The sequence below is a fragment of the Elephas maximus genome, chromosome 6, assembly GCF_024166365.1.
Source record: "Elephas maximus indicus isolate mEleMax1 chromosome 6, mEleMax1 primary haplotype, whole genome shotgun sequence".
Lineage (NCBI taxonomy): Eukaryota > Metazoa > Chordata > Mammalia > Proboscidea > Elephantidae > Elephas > Elephas maximus.
The window spans coordinates 139,557,798-139,579,794 of record NC_064824.1 but is presented as its reverse complement, the minus strand read 5'-3'; the positions used below and the strand labels follow the sequence as shown (position 1 = coordinate 139,579,794).

The window sequence follows — 21,997 nt, the reverse complement described above, 5'->3', positions numbered from 1 at the left end:
AAATCACCGTCCTTAATGAAGATGAATCTCACAGAAACAAACCTTTCCACCCCACAAGTTTCTGTAGGATCGTTCGATGCATGAACTATGTTGCATGGAAGCATGTGTTCTCTTGAGACTTTCTGGTCTTCCTAAATCCTCACTCTAATTGTTTTTCCTTCTTTAAAACTTCTAACACTCACTTTTGTAGCCAAAGTTCAACTTGATAGAACCCAAACCAAAACCCACTGCTGTCAAGCAAATTCTGACTCATAGCGAACCTATAGGACAGAGTAGAACTGCCCCATAGAGTTTCCAAGGAGCACCTGGTGGATTCGAATTGCCAGCCTCATGGTTAGCAGCCATAGCACTTAACCACTACGCCACCAGGGTTTCCACTTGATAGAACATAAGGTAAAATTAGTTGTGAGATCTAAATTTTAGTGAGGCATCAGGAAAGAAATCGGAAATGAAAAATTTAAGGGCTCGTGTTAGATGTGTTGGGGGAAACACACTAATTTGGGGCTTATACTTTTTATTCTCCATATGTGTGACCTCAGTCAGGCAAATCAAATAGTCTCTGTATTTTAATCACCCCTTGGGAAAATTCCCATAGGGCCCTCTTTGTTATTACCTAGTAATGCTAGGACTCCCAAAAGGACAAGAATACCAGTGGAGAATGACAAATTGGAAGGTGCTGGGAAAATTCCCATAGGGCCCTCTTTGTTATTACCTAGTAATGCTAGGACTCCCAAAAGGACAAGAATACCAGTGGAGAATGACAAATTGGAAGGTGCTGGGAATACTTCAAAGTCAGAAGACACTGCTTTCATTTATTTATTTTTAAGCCTTAAGGGATCTCCTGGTGACTTGGGTAAACTGGGAGTCCCTGATTGGTGTAAAGGGTTAATGTGCTCAGCTGCTACCCAAAAGGTTGGGGGTTCGAGCCCACCCAGAGGCACATCAGAAGAAAGGCCTGGGAATCTAATTCCAAAAAATCAGCCATTGAAAACCGTGTGGAGCAGAGTTCTACTCTGACACACATGGGGTCGCCACGAGTCAGAATCGACCTGATGGCAGCTGTTTTTTGGTTTTGGGCAAATAGTTTTTAAGCTGTAGGTAGAGAGTTCTTCTCAGTTTGTAGGATCCAGCTGTGCACTGCACAGGTGGCCGTGACCATGGCCACATGTATGAGTGAGGTGGGAAGGCACAGCACACTTGTGGATTCCATTTCCAGGGGAGGAATGTTCAGTTTCAAGGATTCCGATCATTTTGGTTGGTTGCAAAAATGCGAACTTTGGCACTGCATCTCTGTGAGAGCCACCCTGGCTAGCCACATGCCTCACCGACACGAGCCAACACTGGAAGAAAATATGCAGCTGCCTGCCATATTTTACGAGATGGACATGCTTTGCCACCCTGGTTGTCTCTGTGTGCTCAATGTTGGCATGTGTGCATGTGTTGTGTGCACACATGGGAAGACCTTCCGGGTCATGTATGTCTCACTCTGTTTTCTGTGCTCCACTGCAGTTCGTGTAAACAAAAGGGATCTCATCTTTCTTTTGGATGGATCACTCAACGTTGGAAAAGCCAACTTCCCTTATGTTCGTGACTTTGTAATGAACCTAGTTAACGGCCTTGATGTCGGACATGACAATATTCGAATTGGTTTAGTGCAATTTAGTGACACCCCTGTAACGGAGTTCTCTCTAGACACATACCAGACAAAGTCAGATGTGCTGGCCCATCTGAGGCAGCTGCAGTTCAAGGGGGGCTCAGGCCTGAACACGGGCTCGGCCCTGAGCTTTGTGCATGCCAACCACTTCACCGAAGCTGGCGGCAGCAGGATCCATGAACACGTGCCGCAGCTCCTGCTTCTGCTTACAGCCGGGCAGTCTGAGGACTCCTATTTGCAAGCTGCCAATGCGCTAGCGCGCGCAGGCGTGCTGACCTTTTGCGTGGGCACTAGCCAGGCGAATAAGGCCGAGCTTGAGCAGATTGCTTTTAACCCGAGCCTGGTGTATCTCATGGATGATTTCAGCTCCCTGCCAGCTCTGCCTCAGCAGCTGATTCAGCCCCTAACCACATATGTTAGTGGAGGTGTGGAAGAAGTTCCACTCGCCCAGCCAGGTAAACCCACCTTACTGCGCGCGGGCTCCCTCTCCCTCCTCAGCCACCTCCCTGGAGGACAGTTGACCAATCTGAACCTAAGAGTGTCGTAAATCCTTTGAATGGGTGGTGAGACACTGTACCAGCAAGTTGAGATTCTCTGTCTTTAGACCCAAAGGTTGGCGGTTCAAATCCACCAGCTGCTCTTCAGGAGAAATATGTGGCAATCTGTTCCTGTAAAGGATACAGCCTTGGAAACCCTATGGGGCAGTTCTACTCTGTCCTATAGGGTTGCTATGAGTCAAAATCGACTCGACAGCAATGGGTTTGGTTTTCTCTAGAACACGCTTTAGGGTATTCGTTGATGAAAGCAAGAGTAGCCGATTCGGCTTATGCTCTGCCGCCATGTTGTCCCACTCTTTACACAGAAACTTTTGTTTTTTTTGTTTTATTTTTTGCTCCAAACCCTGTCAAGATTCTGGAGTTCAAATCCAGATGGATATGATGGAAATGAGAAAGACTCATCTCTTTCATACATGAGTATGCATTGAAGCCATTTAAACATTGAACTTATTTTCTTTATATGATATTTTTATGTTCGAGATCCACTGTATCTAGCAAGTTATTTGTTATAAGCTCAACAAAGGCTGTATCTTTATGCAATAGTAAAAAGGTTTCCAAAAGAAGCTTAGATTTTTTTCAAAATTATAGAGCAGAGAGACATGAAGCATTAGGTCTACCAGCCCTGATGTCACACAGATGGGTAGCAAAACTGAGCCAATTGAAGCCCAATCACAGTAGTTCTGAGAACTGCATGAACTGAAAATAACAATCACAGTGCACTGGGTAGCCTCCTGTGGGTCGCTGCTCATGCTTTCTGTCGTCTTGCTACAGAAAAGTGACACACACTGAGAGAGGACCTAGCCTGCAGAGCAATGGCAGGCACTATTTTAGGTTCTAATCCATAAATTCACATTTAATAAAACCATGATCCAATTAGAGCAGAAACGTGGCCATTCAGTTATGCTTGGGTGCTTAACCTACGTCAGTCTTTATCACGAGACATGGAGGTCAAATTTTTTAGCACCAGTACCATGAGCATCACATTTTCAATAGTTTTGTTTGTAACAATCTGACTCTTCTCCTAGTGTGATTGCCACCCAACGCAAGAACAGAGCTCTGTGGGTTGCTTTCCTTGGCTCGCTTTGTTGATGAAGCATAGCGCCCGATTGGATAGACTGAGCTAGCCATCCTATTGCTTTGCAAACATGCACTGCGTTGAAATAAGACCTTTGAGTGACAGCTGGGGTGGTTCTCTCTCTTCTTGCTGGTACAGTGGTCTTCAGATGCATTTCGCAAACACTCATTATCAAGTGCCAGTGGTGCTGGGCTGAAGTTGGTTTGGTGCCTGCTAATCTCTCTTCTTTCATCATGTCCTCATCCACTTTTGTTGTAGAGAGCAAGCGAGACATCCTGTTCCTCTTTGATGGCTCAGCCAATCTTGTGGGCCAGTTCCCAGCTGTCCGAGACTTCCTCCATAAGGTCATCGATGAGCTGAACGTGAAGCCTGACGGGACCCGGATTGCGGTGGCTCAGTACAGCGATGATGTCAGGGTGGAGTCCCGTTTCAATGAGCACCAGAGTAAGCCCGAGATCCTGAACCTAGTGAAGAGGATGAAGATCAAGACAGGCAAAGCCCTCAACCTGGGCTACGCCCTAGACTATGCGCAGCAACACATCTTTGTGAAGTCAGCTGGGAGCCGGGTCGAGGACGCAGTGCCTCAGTTCCTAGTGCTGTTGGTGGCTGGGAGGTCATCCGACCGCTTTGATGGGCCCGCCAATAACCTGAGACAGAGCTCCGTGGTGCCTTTCATCCTCCAAGCCAAGAACGCAGACCCTGCAGAGTTAGAGCAGCTAGTGCCGTCTCCTGCATTCATTCTGGCTGCTGAATCGCTTCCCAAGATTGGCGAGCTCCAGCCCCAGATCGTGAACCTCATAAAGACAGTGCATGGCGGGGCACCAACACCAGGTATGGCTTCTGCAGCCCAGTTCTGCAATGCATGAGCTGGGGTAGGTTGCTGGCTCCAAGTCCTCAGACAGAAGCAGCCCTCCGTGGGTTGACAGGGAAGGCCGATTTAATATGTGGTTTCTGCAGTAACAATAGAATATGAGTTGCTTTCTTCCCCCCGCTTTGATTCTCTGACCATCTGCTTCTGTAAAGATCACAGCCAAGAAACCCTTTGGAGCAGTTCTACTCTGTAACACATTGGGCCGCCATGAGTCAGAATCGACTTGCTGTCAAGGGTTTTCTTTCTTTTTTTTTTTTTTTAAATCTATATTGGTTTTTGACACTCTTTCTGATCCCTAGCTAAAACAGGATAATCGGGATGGTTATTTTAAAGGACATCGGAATATTTTACAATAAGACACATTAAAAAGATGTAGACATATCAGTGATTAAAAATCCTCCTTTTCACAACACAGCTTTTCCTACGCGCCTAATAAAAGCGCACACATACAGTGGTGCCATTATAGCTACGACGGTCTCCCTGAGCCCCAGCGCCTTTAAGGGAGTCTGAGTTCCCAGCGAGGGTTCCCGTTCGCCGTGTTTAACCCCTGTGCTCCGCTCCTCAACATCAGGAAGCACTAGAGGAGCAAGGAAACTCCCGTCACAGACACTGGGTTAAGGTCTCCAACTGCGAGTGCACGTTACCATGGCTTTGTGTTTAGCCACTTCTCGTTTGGGGACAAAACTGCAGTAAAAAGAATGTTTAACTTTGCATATGATCCTTTTGGTTAAAAACTGGGCATCTACAGAGTCTACATTGACTGCTGGACACGTTCACTGTTGGTTTTGGATTTTACCCCGGAGATCTGGTTTACATTTTTCCCCACCGATTCACTTGTGACTTGCAGCAGATCACTTGGAACCTCAATGTCCCATCGATGAAATGGCAGTGTCTCTGTTGGCTCTGCCATCTAGTATCTCTCCCCAACTAAGAAAGAAAAGAATTTTCTTGAGCGCACTGCTGAAGGTTAGTAGGACAGCGCTATTTAAGCACTGGAAAGTTCTGAAAGAAAAGGGCTGTGTATTGATGCGTTAGTTTCCTACTGCTGCTGTAACAAGACCGCAAACTGGGTGCCTTACAACAACACAAATTTATTATCTTACAGTTCTGGAGGACGGAAATCCAAAACCTGCCTCCCCAGGCTAAAATCGAGGTGTCAGCAGGCTTGTGTTCTTTCTGAAGGCTCTGGGGGAGAAGCCGTTTCCTTGCCTTTTCCAGCTTCTCAAGGTCACTCACATTCCTTGGCTTGTGGCCCCTTCCTCCATCCTCAAATCCAGTGGTGTAGCATCTTCCCTCCCCTCTGAACTCTGCTTCCATCCTTCCCTCTTTGGGGCCGTTTAGGTGGCCACACTTGGTATGAAACTGTCACTTTTCTGACCTGTGTGAGTCAGCAAAGTCTTCATCTCAGTTTCAGGTGAAAAGGACGTGGTCTTTCTGATTGACGGCTCCGAGGGCGTCAGGAGTGGTTTCCCCCTGTTGAAAGAGTTTGTCCAGAGACTGGTGGAGAGCCTGGATGTGGGCCAAGATCGGGTACGCGTGGCGGTGGTGCAGTACAGTGACCGGACCAGGCCCGAGTTCTACCTGAATTCGTACACGGACCAGCAGGGCGTTGTCAACGCTATACGCAGGCTGACCCTTCTGGGGGGGCCGACTCCCAACACCGGGGCAGCCCTGGAGTTTGTCCTGAGGAATATCCTCACCAGCTCTGTGGGCAGCAGGATTGCAGAAGGCGTCCCCCAGCTTCTGATTGTTCTCACGGCTGACAGGTCTGGAGATGACGTGCAGGGCCCTTCAGTGGTCCTCAAGAGGGGAGGGGCAGTACCCATCGGCATTGGCATCGGGAACGCTGACATCTCGGAGATGCAGACCATCTCCTTCATCCCAGACTTTGCCGTGGCCATCCCCACCTTCCAGGATCTGGGGACCATCAACCAGCTTGTCTCTGAGAGAGTGATCCAGCTCAACCGCAAAGAGCTGGACAGATTGCGACCAGTCCTCCCACCAAGTCCAGGTAGAGAGGGGGTTCTTTGGTTCCTTGGTCTTTGTAATCATCTGGGTCTACTTGTTTGGATGATGGGGCACAAAAAGTTCTCAATTTTGTTTCTTCTGCTGTATGGATGAAAAATAGAGTTACGTGAAAAATGAGGAACCACATGCCTTATTTGGCCTTGGTGGCCGGAAATGGCAGAAGCTCAGAGGGAGGCTAGGATTTATGCATTTGGCCAAATCAAAGTCTCAGAGAGGGGCATGTACTTAGCTTATAATTCCAACTCCCTAGCTCCGCATAAAGCGTTACGGATAGATGTTGGAAGGGACATGGGTTCCAACCTCCCCCTTGTAGATCCAGCCATCAGCCTCTGTGTTCAGGCATGGAGTCTGACCACTGGCATTCTTTGAGATGTCCAGGCCTCATTCTGTTTTCACTCTATTGACTGGCATTTTACATATAATACTTGTTACTAGGACCCCTTGCCTGTCAGGTGGCAACTCTGTGTGACAAACTGGGAGGTGGTCCAGTAATGCTAAGAATTTTGTGTCAGTGAAGGTGAAGCCTGTGATAACGTTTGACTTACAGGTGTTGGCAACAAGAAGGATGTGGTCTTCCTCATTGATGGATCTCAAAGTGCTGGACCTGAGTTTCAGTACATCCGCACTCTCATCGAAAGGCTGGTCGACTACCTGGATGTGGGCTTTGACACCACCCGGGTTGCAGTTATCCAGTTCAGTGAGGACCCCAAAGTGGAGTTTCTGCTGAATGCCCACTCCAGCAAGGATGAGGTGCAGAATGCTGTGAGGCGGCTGAGGCCCAAGGGTGGCAGACAAGTCAACGTTGGGGGGGCCCTGGAGTATGTGTCAAAGAACATCTTCAAGAGGCCACTGGGAAGCCGCATCGAAGAGGGTGTCCCTCAATTCCTGGTCCTCATCTTATCCAGGAAGTCTGATGACCAGGTGGATGACTCGGCAGCAGAGATCAAGCAGTTTGGGGTGGCACCTTTTACCATTGCAAGGAATGTAGACCAGGAGGAGCTGGTTAAGATCTCTCTTAGCCCTGAATATGTGTTCTCTGTGAGCACCTTCAGGGAGCTGCCCAGCTTGGAGCAGAAACTGCTTACTCCCATCACGACCCTAACTTCTGAGCAAATTCAACGTATCCTCGCCAGCACGCGTTATCCTCCTCCAGGTAAGATTTGCTTTTTTCTCTGAATGCTTTTGATATAAGAAATAACAGTCTCAAGGGCCATGGAAGTCGTGATAAACTCATTGCTGTTAAGTCAATTCCGACTCATAGCAACTCTACAGGACAGAGTAGAACTGCCCCATAGGGTTTCCAAGGAGCACCTGGTGGATTCGAACTGCAGTCCTTTTTGGTTAGCAGCCTAACTTTTCACCACTACGCCACCAAGATTTCCATCATGTTAAGTTAAAATAAAGGGACACCTGGTAGTGCTCCTTCCCTTTTACGTGGTCAATGCTCTCCAGTGAAAAACCGTTAGGACATACCCACGGTTGAACAGATTGGGAGAATGCGCACCGTGGTTAACCATAGGGTTTCTCAGTAAGAGACTGTTATAAAGGACTGAAGATAGGATTGGGGCTTGCGGTAGATGATTTTGCGGACGGTTTAAAGAAATAGGACTTTGCCTTGGATTGGATACTGTCAAAAAGTGGAGATAATTCTAAGATTTGTTATTTTAATAAATCTTATCTAGAAGGGGGAAAGTCTAGAGCAAGGTTAAAGCTCTAATTGGTAAAGAAGCAGCAGTCATCCATATTAGACTGTACAGGATGGTGTTTAGTTATTTTTTGTGGTTTGGACAATGTTCCTTGTATCTGTGTTCAGATAAGGTTACAAAGTGGTCTCATTTTTGTCTCAGTCCATCATGGTCCCAGAGTGGTCTAGTCTGATGTTGATGTGAAAGTGTTTCAGTTGAACAGGAGAACCCAATGTCTGGCTGGGTGAGCCAGGCCGGCTTCCAAATGTCTGAGGCTGCTTTTCTCTTTCTCAGTGACATGACCTGCTGAGCTTTTGCTGTGCTGCATTGCTGTTACAAAAAGCCCAGTGATTTAGGAGACAAAAGATAAGCTGGAATTTGTTGAGTGGCAACCTATGAGTAGCCCAATAAAATGGCATCTGAGAAGAACCTTGGATTCTAGCTAGTAGGAAAACAAGGGCTCATCTTTCTCAGGAGTTCAGGGTTGATTTTATAGTTAAAAATGGATTCACATAAAGAAAATAGGGGAAATAATAATGAAAATAAAATATTTGTGTAAATACTGGAGATAAGTGAGCAAAAAGAAATACTATGAAACAAACCCCTGGGAAGCTCTACTGTGACTTGGTGCATATAGTATTGTACTGTGAGCACCCTGCCCCTGATGGGTTGGGACAGGGTGGTGGTGAAGGCTGGAGAGATGTCATGGCATGTTGGGCCAGAGGCTGGACATTTGGGTGTCACTAGCAAAGTGGTATCTTGGACAAGCCACTCAGGCTCTTTTGGCCTCATCTACCCCTGTCTTTTGTAGAACAAAGATGTTGGTCCAAGAGGTCTTGATCCTTCCGGTAGTAACAGCTCATGATTATGTATACTACTGTAATACAGAATTCGTTTCTAAATGTTGCTTATTTTTTCAAAAAATTAGTGGTAACCCAGACCACAAAGTCAAAATTAAAATAAACTCGGAAAGCTTTGGAGAACGTAAACTATTTCAAGAAGTGGAAATTGTTTTGGTGAAGAAGGTCCAATTTTTTAATGATGAATTTTAAAAAGCCCAAGAGATAAACAATACATGCATATCAAGATATAATTTTCATGTTTATTGATGCTATGGTGAGAATATGAAACAAAGTTCAGAATGTAATGCAAAATGCAGAGACAAAAGCAGATGAGGGCTAGTCATGTACTGCAGTTTCCTGTCTTCTCTCTTCTATCCTCAGCTATTGAGAGCGACGCTGCAGACATCGTCTTCCTAATTGATAGTTCTGACGGTGTTAAGACTGACGGCATTGCACACATTCGAGACTTTGTTATCAGGATTGTTCGAAGACTCAACATTGGCCCCAGCAAGGTGAGAATCGGTCTGGTGCAGTTCAGCAACGAGGTCTTTCCCGAGTTCTACCTGAAGACCTATAAATCCCAGGCCACTGTGCTTGATGCCATACGTCGCCTGAGGTTCAAAGGAGGCTCTCCGCTGAACACTGGCCAAGCCCTGGAATTTGTGGCAAGAAATCTCTTTGTGAAGTCGGCTGGAAGCAGGATAGAAGACGGTGTGCCCCAACACCTAGTCTTGTTTCTTGGCGGAAAATCCCAGGATGATGTTTCCAGGTTTTCACAGGTGATAAGCTCCTCTGGGATTGTGAGCTTGGGAGTCGGAGACCGCAACATCGACAGAGCTGAGCTGCAGACCATCACCAACAACCCCAGGCTGGTCTTCACCGTGCGAGAGTTTAGAGAGCTTCCCAACATAGAAGACAGGGTTATAAACTCATTCGGACCCTCCGGAGCCACGCCTGCACCTCAGGGAGTGGATACACCTTCACCCCCACGGCCAGGTATGAGCTGTGTGGCCTGTGACTGCAGACTGTGATATCCATTTTTTAAGGATAATTGAAAAGATTGTTTTTTAAATTAAACACGAATTTAATTAACTTAAAATGTATATCAAAGATTAATGTAATTAATATTTAAATTTAGATTTGAAATGAAAATAACTAGCATTCTTTTTAATATTTTTCTTCTCTCAGGGTTGTTTCTGCAGATAGAAATTAAATACCAGAAATATAACCCAGAGAAATTGTAGAAGAAAAGATAACCCACGAAGTGTGTGGTCATTGATTCTTTCATCCCTTTATCAAAAAGCTCTATAAAGATATATTAAGGGTTAATCACAGACTCATTGGCTTTCAGAATTGGGCAGAATCTTTGATGTCAGCCACCTCACGCCCTGTTGGGCATGACCGTGAGATCAGCCTATGCCCAGCGGTGGGACATCCAGCATGGCCAGGCACCACTCCTTCCTGGACAGGTCTGACCGTTAGGAAGCAACACCCTGGGGGAACTGTCCACCTAAAGCTTCTACCCCACTTCACTGGTTTTAACTTTTGGGGCTGCCAAGAGCAAATGGAAGTCCTCCTCCAGCCCACATCTCTTCTTTAACCCCGTGTCTTCTTGGCCTTCCTCTAGATGATGGCCACGCAACATCCAAAGCAAACGATTATGTTTGGTTTCCCAGGGAGGAGCTGTACTTTGTATTCCTGTTTAACCCTGTCATTGCTTCTCTATCTCTTAATTATGGCCCTTCTTATACCATCTCCTGATCTCCCCTCCTCTCTGCTCCAGCCTCAATTTCATGATTATAATTAGGAAATCAGTCCCAAACACCACTGATTTCCAGAAGGCTGCCATGAGGCTTTCAACACACTAGCACTTATTCCTTCAAAGACTCATGGGGTCCCCTTCTCATTTTCCCACCTGCTTCTCCAGCCCTTTCGTGTACTGCCTCTATCACATCTCCCCTCATCCTGGCTGGAGACCATCACTTATGTTTGACCAGAAGGAAAGGGTGTAGTGACATTCCCTGAAACACTCAAGATCATGGACCATTGAATCCAGTTCCCTATCGAATTCCTGGGATACTGTTGCACTGCCAGGAATTACTGGGGCTCAGTTTCACTGAGATCTCATGTTTCCTTCCCTTTTTGTTTAGATGATCATTTACCTCCTTGGCTTTAACATTATTTTTCGGGCATATGCTGACCTTAAGGACATGTACATCAGGGCATGGGGTGGCTGACTTCAAAGCTTCTGTCCAGTACTGAAAACCAATGAGTCTGCAATTAACCCTTACACCTTTATAGAACTTTTTGATAAGGGCTGTGAATTCAAGAACTAGAAAAGCATGGGATAGAGAGAAGGTTTTAATGTCAATAACTTATCGGAATGCCTTGTTTTCATTAGTTTAATTTACCTTTTGTATATTCATTTTTTTTTTTAAATGGAAACCACATTTGTTCCCACTCCCCTTTTAATCATGTTTAGAGAAAAAGAAAGCAGACATCGTGTTCCTGTTGGATGGTTCCATCAATTTCCAGAGGGACAGTTTCCAGGAAGTGCTCCGTTTTGTGTCTGAAATTGTGGACACGGTTTATGAAGGGGGTGACTCCATCCAGGTGGGGTTAGTCCAGTACAATTCTGACCCCACGGATGAGTTCTTCCTGAAGGACTTTTCCACCAAGGAGCAGATTATTGACGCCATCAACAAAGTGGTCTACAAAGGGGGACGACATGCCAACACCAAAGTGGGCATTGAGCACCTGCGGCTGAACCACTTCGTGCCTGAGGCGGGGAGCCGCCTGGACCAGAGAGTCCCGCAGATTGCGTTTGTGATCACAGGAGGCAAGTCAGTGGAGGACGCTCAGGAGGCGAGCCAGGTGCTCACCCAGAGAGGTGTCAAGGTTTTTGCGGTGGGTGTGAGGAATATCGACTCAGAGGAGGTTGGGAAGATAGCGTCCAACAGTGCCACAGCGTTCCGAGTGGCGAACGTGCAGGAGCTGTCGGAGCTGAGCGAGCAAGTTCTGGAAACATTGCATGACGCAATGCATGAAACCTTATGTCCTGGTGTATCTGATGTCTCCAAAGGTAACTCCCATTATGTGCCTGTTTTCAATCCTGTCCTTTAAAAAATATATATATGTATATTTTGGTGAAAATATACACAGCAAAGAATACGTCATTTCAAGAAATTCTACATGTACAATTCAGTGACATTGTTGACGTTCTTTAAGTTGTGTAATCATTCTCGCTTTTGCAATTTACCACTGTTCACATAAACTCTGCCCCCTAAACTTCTCATCTAACCTTTCGAGTTGCTCTTGTCAATTGAGCCCACAGAGATAAACCTTTGAAAGAGCTCAATGCTCAAGGTAGTCAGACTTGACTAATTAAGCTAAATTGTTGTTTGGTTCAAAGCAGACTTTCGGGGAAAATTTCAGTTTGAGGTTTAAGATTTAAAGATGATAGTTTTGGGTGTTCGTCCAGCCTCAGTGGTGTGTTCGTATTTGCAAGATATTTAGTTATTGGATACCTTGAATACCTTGAGCACTTGGTTACTTCAGACATTTACTTACATTCATGTATAAGTTGGTTGGGTCCTGGTGCTCACCCAGGGGCTATTGTAGTACATTCTTCCATAATAAGAGTACAAATCTTTCTTTTCTTGTCCTTATAAGATTTACTCTTTTTATCCTATTCTTTGATCCCAGAAATGATTCAGACTTACTGATCCTTACTTCTCTTTATAGGTTTATTGGATCAGTTGCTGCAGACCAGAGTATTTGAGTTCTCAAGTTTGTTTAATTTCAATCAGAAACTTGGTCTGCATCTAAAAACCTACTGAAGATTGTCACACCAACATTAAGTAACATCACCAAAAAGCAAATCTGTATTAAAATGGCCAACAATTTTGTGTCCTCATAGTTGGCATCATTTTTCCCCATGAGAGAGGCAAATAGAATTGCTCCTCAAAGCTCACATGTACAAGATTCCATTCTATCCATGAACACCATGTCCTGGGTTTGTGTCCTGGGTTGTGCCGGTCATGGGTAGAAGTAATACCTGTTGTCTCTGCAGCCCCGACTTGGAGCTCATTGCTTGCATTTCTCCTTTTCAGCCTGTAATATAGACGTGATTCTGGGATTTGATGGTTCAAGTGATCAGAACGTATTCGTGGCCCAGAAGGGACTTGAGTCCAAGGTGGACGACATCTTGAATAGAATCAGCCAGATGCAAAGGATCAGCTGTACTGGTAACCAGGCGCCCACGGTGCGAGTGTCCATAGTGGCCAACACGCCCTCGGGGCCGGTGGAGGGCTTTCCCTTTGACGAGTACCAGCCGGAGCTGTTCGAGAAGTTCCAAAACATGCGCACCCAGCACCCCTATGTCCTCACTGCTGACACGCTGAAGGTCTATCAGAACACGTTCAGGGCGTCCTCATCGAACAATGTGAAGGTGAGCAGGGGCTCCCCCTTGTTCAGATGCTTCCTATCCACTTTCTGGGATTTTACTGGTAAGCGGGAATACCTGGTGTCTGGAAGTCCCCCAACCAATCATATGCACACTCTTCATGCTTGACTGGGTAGGTAATATGTATACACAGAAGTCCTTTACTAATTAACTGGTCATCACAGCCTAAAATGTAATATCTTCCTCATTTTGCTAGTTTAACTTAAACTAGAATAAAATTCTAGAAATCAGTAATTAAGCTTGATTGAGTTGAATTTGTGATTCATTCATGTTTATTTATAGTCTTATCCATTAAATAAGATACGTTCTCTACTTATAATTCTCTCTCTCTCTTTCTATATATAACAAAACCAAAACAAAACGCACTGCCATACAGTGGATTCTGACTCAGTGACCCTATAGGACAGAGTAGATCTGCCCCATAGAGTTTCCAAGGCTGTAATCTTTACAGAAGCAGACTGCTACATCTTTCTCCTGTGGAGTGGCTGGTGGGTTTGAACCACCGACCTTTTGGTTGGCAGCTGAGTGCTTTAACCACCGTGCCACCATATACATATATGATTCCCAGAAGCTCCATAACACAAATAATAGAATGAGATAAACTCTTTTTATTGTTATCATTGGTGCAGGCACTAAAGTATACCCATGTATCTTATACCTCATTTATCCCACAATATTAAAGAACTATGAACGTGGGGGAATCATCACTTGACCTGGGCTCTCAGTTTCCTCAGCTAGGACTAGATGGTCTCTCAGTTCCTTTATAGTAGTCTTTGGTGCTTCTTCTCCCCTTGAGCTGGAGTGTGACACATATTTCTTTTTTATATATATAGTTTTTATTGTGCTTTAAGTGAAAGTTTACAAATCAAGTCGGTCTGTCACACAAAAACTTATATACACCTTGCTACATACTCCCAATTACTCTCGCCCTAATGAGACAACCCGCTCCCCTGCTCCACTCTCTTTTCGTGTCCATTTTGCCAACTTCTAACCCCCTCTACATATTTCTTTCTAGGTGGTCATTCATTTTACTGACGGGGTGGATGGGGACCTGGGTGCTTTACAAAGAGCGTCTGAGGAACTCCGACAAGAAGGTAGGTTTGGTGGTGTTCTAAACATGAGGAGTAACCTGGGGGAGGCAGGGTTGCACTGTTCTGCTGGGGAGCGGCGAGTCGGTTAACAGGTCCTGGAGGGAACAGCAGCTTCTCTGGGAGGGCTCTTCCCTTGGCACCTTGGTCCTCCATCGCCCACAGGGGGCAATGGATGGGGCAAACAAGGGCTATTTAGGGACATACACAGCTTCCTCACAAACCCTGGCACAAGCCTCACAGGCTCTCAGACTCACTCAGAGTCTGGAAGGTGTGATGCTCCTTGCAGAGAGATGTGAAGAACTCATTCATTTAGTTCCATCGTATAAACCGGGAATTTGTCTGCAAACACAGGATATTGCTGCATTTTCTGTTTGCAGTTATCCCAGCTCAAAAATACTATACCATTTAAATAAAAATGTACTTAAATAATATAAAATAAATAATGTAAGCATACTTAGCAAAATCAAGGTGACCAGATAAGCAAAGCTGTCTCATATCGGATGTAACATCTGACTGCTTGTTTGCTTTGGGATATGGCAGCTCTGACTATCACACAAAAAAAAGTGTTGCCGACACCAAAGGTGTAAGAGGGATATATGGAAACTTCACTTATTACCAAAAACCAAAACCAAAAACAAATGTTGGCCATCGAGTAGATTCTGACTCATAGCAACCCTACAGGACAGAGTAGAACTGCCCCACAGGGTTCCCAAGGAGCTGCTGGTGGGTTCCAGCTGCCGACCTTTTGTTTAGCAGCTGAGCTCCTAGCCACTGCACCACCAGGGCACCTCACTTATAAGATCATTCTATTCATTAGCTTGCTTAACTCAAGCATTGGAGATGAGACTATTATTTTGGAGGTCTGGCATTTCAGTCCCTCCCAGGGCACGTCTGTGTTACGTAAGACCAGAGCTGGAGAACATACACACAATTCTACTTCACGACTGCTGCATTTACGGCAGAATATGTAGCTATCGGTGTGTCTGAAACAATCGCCCAGAGGAGTCCAAAGCTTCTGTAGTTCAGCTCTTTAAAGAGACCGTTAGTTCCACTAAAAATGTTTATGTTAAAGACCAAATTTTATAGTTAGCCTTTCTTAAAAAAGAAAAAAAGACTAGAAAGAAAAGGAAAGTCAGGTATATAAAGGTGTTTCGTCTCTCAAGTGCCTGGGTGAGCCTGATCAAACCCACCTTTCTCTGCAGGTGTCCACGCTCTGATCTTCGTGGGCCTTGAGCGGGTGGCCAACCTGGAGAGGCTGATGCAGCTGGAGTTCGGCCGAGGGTTCATGTACAACAGGCCCCTGAGGTTGAACCTGCTGGATTTGGATCACGAACTAGCAGAGCAACTTGTAAGTCTTCCATGTCTTTACACACAAGTCGGTTTAAACGCTGCGGATTTCAGCATTTCAAGACAGCCAAGTCATTTATAGTGCGGTCACTAGACATACCCTGGTATTTTATACCTCATTTGTTCCACAATATCAAAGAACTATGAACTCGCAAGAACCACTACTTGACCTTGGCCCTGGGTTTCCTCAACTGTAAAATGAGGAGTTAGAACTGGAGGGTCTCTCAGTTCCCTGACAGTTATCACTGGGTGAACGCGGGGGGATCGCAGGCGGGGAACAGTGATCACTGGGTGAACGCGGGGGGGGATCGCAGGCGGGGAACAGTGATCACTGGGTGAACGCGGGGGGGACCGCAGGCGGGGAACAGTGATCACTGGGTGAACGCGGGAGGGATCGCAGGCGGGGAACAGTGATCACTGGGTGAACGCGGGGGGGACCGCAGGCGGGGAACAGTGATCACTGGGTGAACGCGGGAGGGATCGCAGGCGGGGAACAGTGATCACTGGGTGAACGCGGGGGGACCGCAGGCGGGTAACTTGGTGTATTTTGTTCCCTTAAACCAGTTGCCACTGAGTCAACCCTAACCCATGGCGATCCCACTCTGTCAGAGCAGGCCTGGGTTCCGTTGGATTTTCAGTGGCTGATTTTTCGGCAGTAGATCTCCAGGCCTCTCTTCTGAGGAGCCTCTGATGTAGACTCGAACCTCCAACCTTTCAGTTAGCAGCTGAGCATGATAACTGTTTGCACCGTCCAGGGACTCCTAATTCACTTAGGACCTGTCTTATTGCCATAACACGAGGGAATCCTGGAAGTAGAGGTATCAGATTGAGGGAGGGAAAATGGGTCTCTAGGGTTTTTTGTGCACCCTGTAGTAGCTGCTCCTTTTACTGTATTTTCACTCATAAGATTTCTGGGAATGCAAAACATTATAATTGACCACTCCCAAGCAGGAAGCAGCGTGTTCAGCATCTGTACACTTCCATGCTGAAAAAAAAATATTGAGAAGTACAGCCACCTTCGGATGGAGAAGTACTTGCTTTGCCTTCTCTTCCTCTCATTCCCTTTGGCTTCCTGATCCTCACTGATTAAACCAAACCCATTGCCTTCGAGTCCGTTCTGCCTCATAGAGGCCCTACAGGACAGAGTAGAGCTGCCCCATAGGGTTTCCAAGGAGCAGCGGGTATATTCAAACTGCCACCAGGGCTCCGGTCCTGAGTGAGAAGGAGGCGCCAACTCCTCGGTGGGCCGGGGCTTGGCAGAGCCCAGGGCTTTGGGTGTGGGGATGCTGGTGGGGAAACGTGCGGCTGAGTCTTGGACTCGGAGGCTTTGATGGTGGTAGCAGTGGACTCTGCTACAGGAGTGAGATAGGCTGGCTCTGCCTTTCCTTCCTTCCCGCCCTTCTTACAAGGACTGGAATCAGGATTTTTAGTTGGGTGGATGGAGGTGATTAGATGAATAATCTGGGACACGGGAGAAGGTGAAAGCTCTAGGAAGGTCATTGTGAGCGAAAGCATGTGACCACCACTGGCTTGTTGTTAGTTGCCATTGAATTGGCTCCAACTCATGGCGACCCCATGCACAGAAGAACAAAATGTTGCCCCGTCCTCTGCCATCCTCATGACCACTGGTGTGTTTGAGTCCATTGTCGAGTGTCTTTCAGTCTAGGGAGCTCATCTCCCAGCACTGTATCAGCCAATATTCTGTTGTGGTACATAGGGTTTTCACTGGCTCATTTTCAAAAATAGATTGTCAGGCCTTTCTTCCTGGTTTTTCTTAGTCTCGAAGCGCCACTGAAACCTGTCCGCCATGGGTGACCCTGCTGATATTTGAAATACCAGTGGCATTGTTTCCAGCATCACAGCAACATGCAAGCTACCACATTACAACAAACTGACAGACAGGTGGTGGACTAGTTTACCACTAGTTTAGGAGATGGGGATATATTCTGGGTGTGCGCTTTCCGTGTAGGATTGGGAGCTGGGATGGGAAGGGTCTGTCACAGTGTCTGAGGGGTGTTAGAGGCCCTAGTGGTCCAGAGCTGAATATGTTTGTGACTAGGAGGCAAGGACCCCATGTGCCTGCCCCCCACCCATGGCTGTCCTGGAGGCTAGCGTCCTATTCTGTGACTGTGATCACGGTTCTGAGGAAGGACATGCTATGTATCTGCATTTTCGAGCTGCCTTCCGACCTGGCCATTTGCAATTTGTCAGGTTTTGCTGTTCGCTGTTTAAAGACATGAACATTATATTTAACATTTGAAATGTGCGTATCTGTGTTGGAAACATCCAGGCATAAGGCCTGCCGAACAGTGTGAATATGCTTTATTGCACTTGGGTTGCTCTTCACTCTCCTACTAGTGATACCCCCTGACCTGTCCCCAAGAGGCGGACCCTCGGGCTAAGCCAGCCCTGGGTTCATGCTGTCGGAAGTGACTTCCTCTCACTGTGAAGACCCACTTGCATCACATTTTGACTTGCTCAGGATTTGTGTGCTTTTTTCCTATGCATTTCCTAAGCCATGAACTTTTTTTTTTTTTTTCATTTTGCTAGGACAACATTGCCGAGAAAGCTTGCTGTGGGGTCCCCTGCAAGTGCTCTGGACAAAGGGGAGACCGGGGGCTCCTTGGCAGCATCGGGCCGAAGGTAAGGTTGTTTCTCCCCCTTTTCTTAAGCCTGAGACCAGCTTTCACAAACCCGGCATTACTCTGGCCATGGTTGTTTCTCTAATATCACGGCATGGAGATGGATAAGGGAGAAGAAAGGGTATTCCTGTTTTGTAGGATAAGAAATCTGAGGTGCAGATCCACCAATAAAGACGGTTTACCAATTCATGGCGGACCCATGTGTGCCAGAGCAGAACTCTGCTCCTTAGGGTTTTCAATGGTTGATTTTTGGAAGTAGATAACCAGGCCCTTCTTCCGAGGCATCTCTGGGTAGACTCAAATTTCTAACCTTTCAGTTAGCAGCTGAGCGCATTAACCATTTGCACGCTCCAGGGACTCGAAAGCTGGCTTAGGAAGGTCCAATGATCGTCACATTTTCCCCTTCCGAGGACGACGTGACCGTCTTCTCTTTAACATGCTGGTTCTTTGTTCCAGAGTTATGTCAAAACCAGCAGGCATCGTTGACTAGTGACATCTCTGCAGATTGTCAGTGGGATTCTTCATATTTGCCTATAATTTAGTAGGAAACGGGTTTTCTTGGCAGAGCAAGACCCCTAAAGATCCCAACAGAATAACTACAGAGACATCATGAGTAGAAAAATCTACGAAGTTCCAGGAAACAAAGACATGCTAACTTTAAGCTCTGCTGTACCAAATGAATGAGGAGCATGTTGTTAGGTGCTGCTAGTTGGTTCCGACTCATAGCGACCCTGTGCGCAAGAGAACAAAGCACTGCCCAGTCCTGCGCCAACCTCACCATCATCGTTATGCTTGAGCGCATTGTGGCAGCCAGTGTGTCAATCCATCTTGTTGAGGGTCTTCCTCTTTTTTGCTAACCCTCTGCTTTACCAAGCATGATGTCCTTCTCCAGGGGCTGATCTCTCCTGATGACATGTTCAAAGTACGGGAGATGAAGTCTTGCCATTTTTGCTTCCAAGGAACAAAAAATACCACGGGGTTAACTAAGGGCCCACTTTACTCTGTTTTAGGGCATTTCTGGAGAAGATGGCTACCGGGGTTACCCTGGAGACGAGGGTGGACCGGTAAGTGAGCGCTGTGGACTGCTTCACTTTTATTCCCTCCTCATTCCGCTCAAGCTGGGACTGAGTTGTGGGGCTCTTGATCAGCTCAGTTTCCAGTGACTCTCCCTTTCGGAGGAAAGTTGACTTCGAACTTCCTAACAAAGGTACTAGGATTTCTGCATTATGGAAAATAGTACAATGACCCGACAAAGTGAGACACACGGGGGTAGGGTGTGCAGGCTTTTACCGATTCTGCTTCCAAAGGAGGGAGTCAAGGTTTCCAAGAGAGAGGACCACCCAATATGTCCTTTCAGAGTCTCTGCTGAGTTCCAACTTCCTGGCAGAGGTGGGAGTGAGCTGAGCAGGGGGCAAGAAGCCTGGGTGGGAGTGAGCTGAGCAGGGGGCAAGAAGCCTGGGTGGGAGTGAGCTGAGCAGGGGACAGGGAGCCTGGATGGGAGTGAGCTGAGCAGGGGGCAAGGAGCCTGGTCAGGGCTGCATTCTTTAGGAGGAGTCTCTGGGGGTAGGGAAGGTTTGGCTGAATGGGGACCTAGGTAGTGAAAAGGGTCCAGTCGAGGGTGGGTCAGACTCCAGGAGGAGGGCTGGGGCGGTGGGCGGGGGGCAGTTCCCTGGCAGACACTGGTCTGAGAGGTCTAGGAGACTGGCCCTGAGACACTAGAACAAGGCCTGCCTTGGGATGGGGAGACAGAGGTTCTCAGCAAGCAGTGAGGGCCCCAGGGCCAGCCCACACTGGTGTCAGGGCCGGGGCCTGGTGGGGAGCTGGGGAGCCAGGGAGGGGCAATCAGCTGCTGGTTTCTCCTTGGGGGTCCACACCAACCTCATGTACAGACCTCTGACCCTGGGCACGCAGACCTCACACAGACCCCTTTCCCTCCAGGGCAGAGAATTGTAGATTCAAGACCCAGCCCAGTGCTGTAGCTGGGGAGACAGGGAGGGGGAATCAGGTCACAGAGTTCTCCATGGAGGTTCAGTGCCCACACCGGCCCAGCATCCAGGCCCCACTCACAATGGGTGAGCAGACCCCACCCAGACCCCACTTGCTACAGGGGTGGGAATGTAGGTTCAAGGCCCGGCCGAACCCGAGAGCCTCTGCAGCCTTGGCTGGGTGGCAGGCTGTGGAGTCACCGCCTGGCTCAGCGGCCAATCCACACTCTGCGCTAGCGAAATCCGTGTTCCATTGTATGCCTTCTCAGTGACAAGCTCTCAGTGGACAGACCACGCCATGGAGCTCCAAATTTCAGCACATCTTTTTTCTCTTATGACAGGGAGAAAGAGGCCCACCCGGCGTGAATGGCACCCAAGGTTTCCAGGGCTGCCCTGGCCAGCGGGGGATAAAGGTACGAGGGGGGGTGTGATGCTACCTTTTGGGAGGGGCCCGGGCTCGGCGGTGTGCACAGAAGTGGAGCAGGGCTCTCGGAGGCCTCGGGGGAGAAAGGCCCTGTGTTCTCTGTTCCCAGTGCCCAGCAGCCTCCTTGGAGGAGCTGGCCTGCAGTTGGAGGGGAGTCTAAGACCGGAGAAATCCTTTCCCATGGAGATACACAGCTGCCAGGGAACATGCAGAGCACAGAGTGGGGCAGGGGCGAGAAGGTTGGTGGTGTGGGCAAGGAGCCAGGAGAGGGGACTGTCATCCTGGAAGCCTCTTTGATCAGAAAGGCTTGGATTCAAGGGCTCCTGGACTGGCTCCTTCGGTCTGAAAGGAAGTGGGTGCTGGAGGGAAGGCTGGCAGGGCTCAAAGTTACAGTCTATGAAATTCCTCTTCAGTGGTCTTTGGAGGCCATTGTCCTGGCTTTGAGGGCCCACCCCTCTTGCCTGGGGAGCTGAGGCCCCCTCCCCCAAGTGTTCAATTCCAGCCAAACTAGCTTTATGGCCAGCCACGTGATAGGGAGAGAGAAGGCGCCAACAGGTGCTTCTCTGCCACTGGATTTTCAGACATTGTGGCTTTCAGACTGAGGGGACGGAGAAATAGCATTGCCTATGTGGCCCTGAGTGACCGGCCTTGCAGAAAGGGAGCTAACGCTTTCCCCTTTCCCCTTGCCTTCCAGGGCTCTCGTGGTTTCCCAGGAGAGAAGGTATTCAAGCTTGGTTTTGTTTGTTTGTTTTCTTTAAACCTTGCTGGGATTTCTTATTTTTCCTTTGCCAGATGGCTTTCTAGCCTCACCTGTGTGTCTATTCCCTCACAGGGCGAATTAGGAGAAATAGGGCTGGACGGCCTCGATGGTGAAGATGTAAGTGATTTTACCCTCTAAGGTCAAAGGCTTTGGCTCGCAAGATTGCAGCGGCTAACATTTCAGTCCTCTGTAGAAACCATGCCAGGAATGACATTCTATTGTCTTCGGCAGGGAGACCATGGGCTGCCTGGCTCTTCAGGAGAGAAGGGAAGTCCTGGAAGAAGGGTAGGTATCTTTCCATGAGTTGCTGTTATGGGAAAACAGAAACATTCTGTTTTAGGGAATATTTATTTATTTTAGTCTTACATGTTAAACCTGCTTCCTCCAGGCAGCCTTCCTTGGTTCTCCTCCAGGTGTGTCCGTGATATCCCCTGTACCTGTATCTCCTGTGACACACTCCATTTTCTTGTTTAGTTTGTGCGTACCACAGGGCAGGGCCTGAGTTTCTTTCATTGTAAGTAAATCTCAAGTGTCTGGCAGAGAGTTAGACCCCCCAGGTACTTGTGTATTC

General features: G+C 47.5%; 1 protein-coding gene across 1 annotated transcript in view; it reads left to right on the top strand.

Moving 5' to 3' along the window:
- Positions 1 to 21,997, top strand: part of COL6A3 (collagen type VI alpha 3 chain) — a 90,692-nt gene that overhangs the window by 30,521 nt on the left and 38,174 nt on the right. The window contains exons 6-20 of the mRNA XM_049888523.1: positions 1,510 to 2,109; positions 3,545 to 4,117; positions 5,566 to 6,168; positions 6,733 to 7,338; positions 9,094 to 9,708; positions 11,195 to 11,794; positions 12,825 to 13,162; positions 14,193 to 14,271; positions 15,471 to 15,616; positions 18,166 to 18,258; positions 19,268 to 19,321; positions 20,584 to 20,655; positions 21,361 to 21,387; positions 21,499 to 21,543; positions 21,658 to 21,711. Coding sequence (XP_049744480.1) covers positions 1,510 to 2,109; positions 3,545 to 4,117; positions 5,566 to 6,168; positions 6,733 to 7,338; positions 9,094 to 9,708; positions 11,195 to 11,794; positions 12,825 to 13,162; positions 14,193 to 14,271; positions 15,471 to 15,616; positions 18,166 to 18,258; positions 19,268 to 19,321; positions 20,584 to 20,655; positions 21,361 to 21,387; positions 21,499 to 21,543; positions 21,658 to 21,711 — 4,505 coding nt within the window. The remainder of the gene's footprint in view (positions 1 to 1,509; positions 2,110 to 3,544; positions 4,118 to 5,565; positions 6,169 to 6,732; positions 7,339 to 9,093; positions 9,709 to 11,194; positions 11,795 to 12,824; positions 13,163 to 14,192; positions 14,272 to 15,470; positions 15,617 to 18,165; positions 18,259 to 19,267; positions 19,322 to 20,583; positions 20,656 to 21,360; positions 21,388 to 21,498; positions 21,544 to 21,657; positions 21,712 to 21,997) is intronic.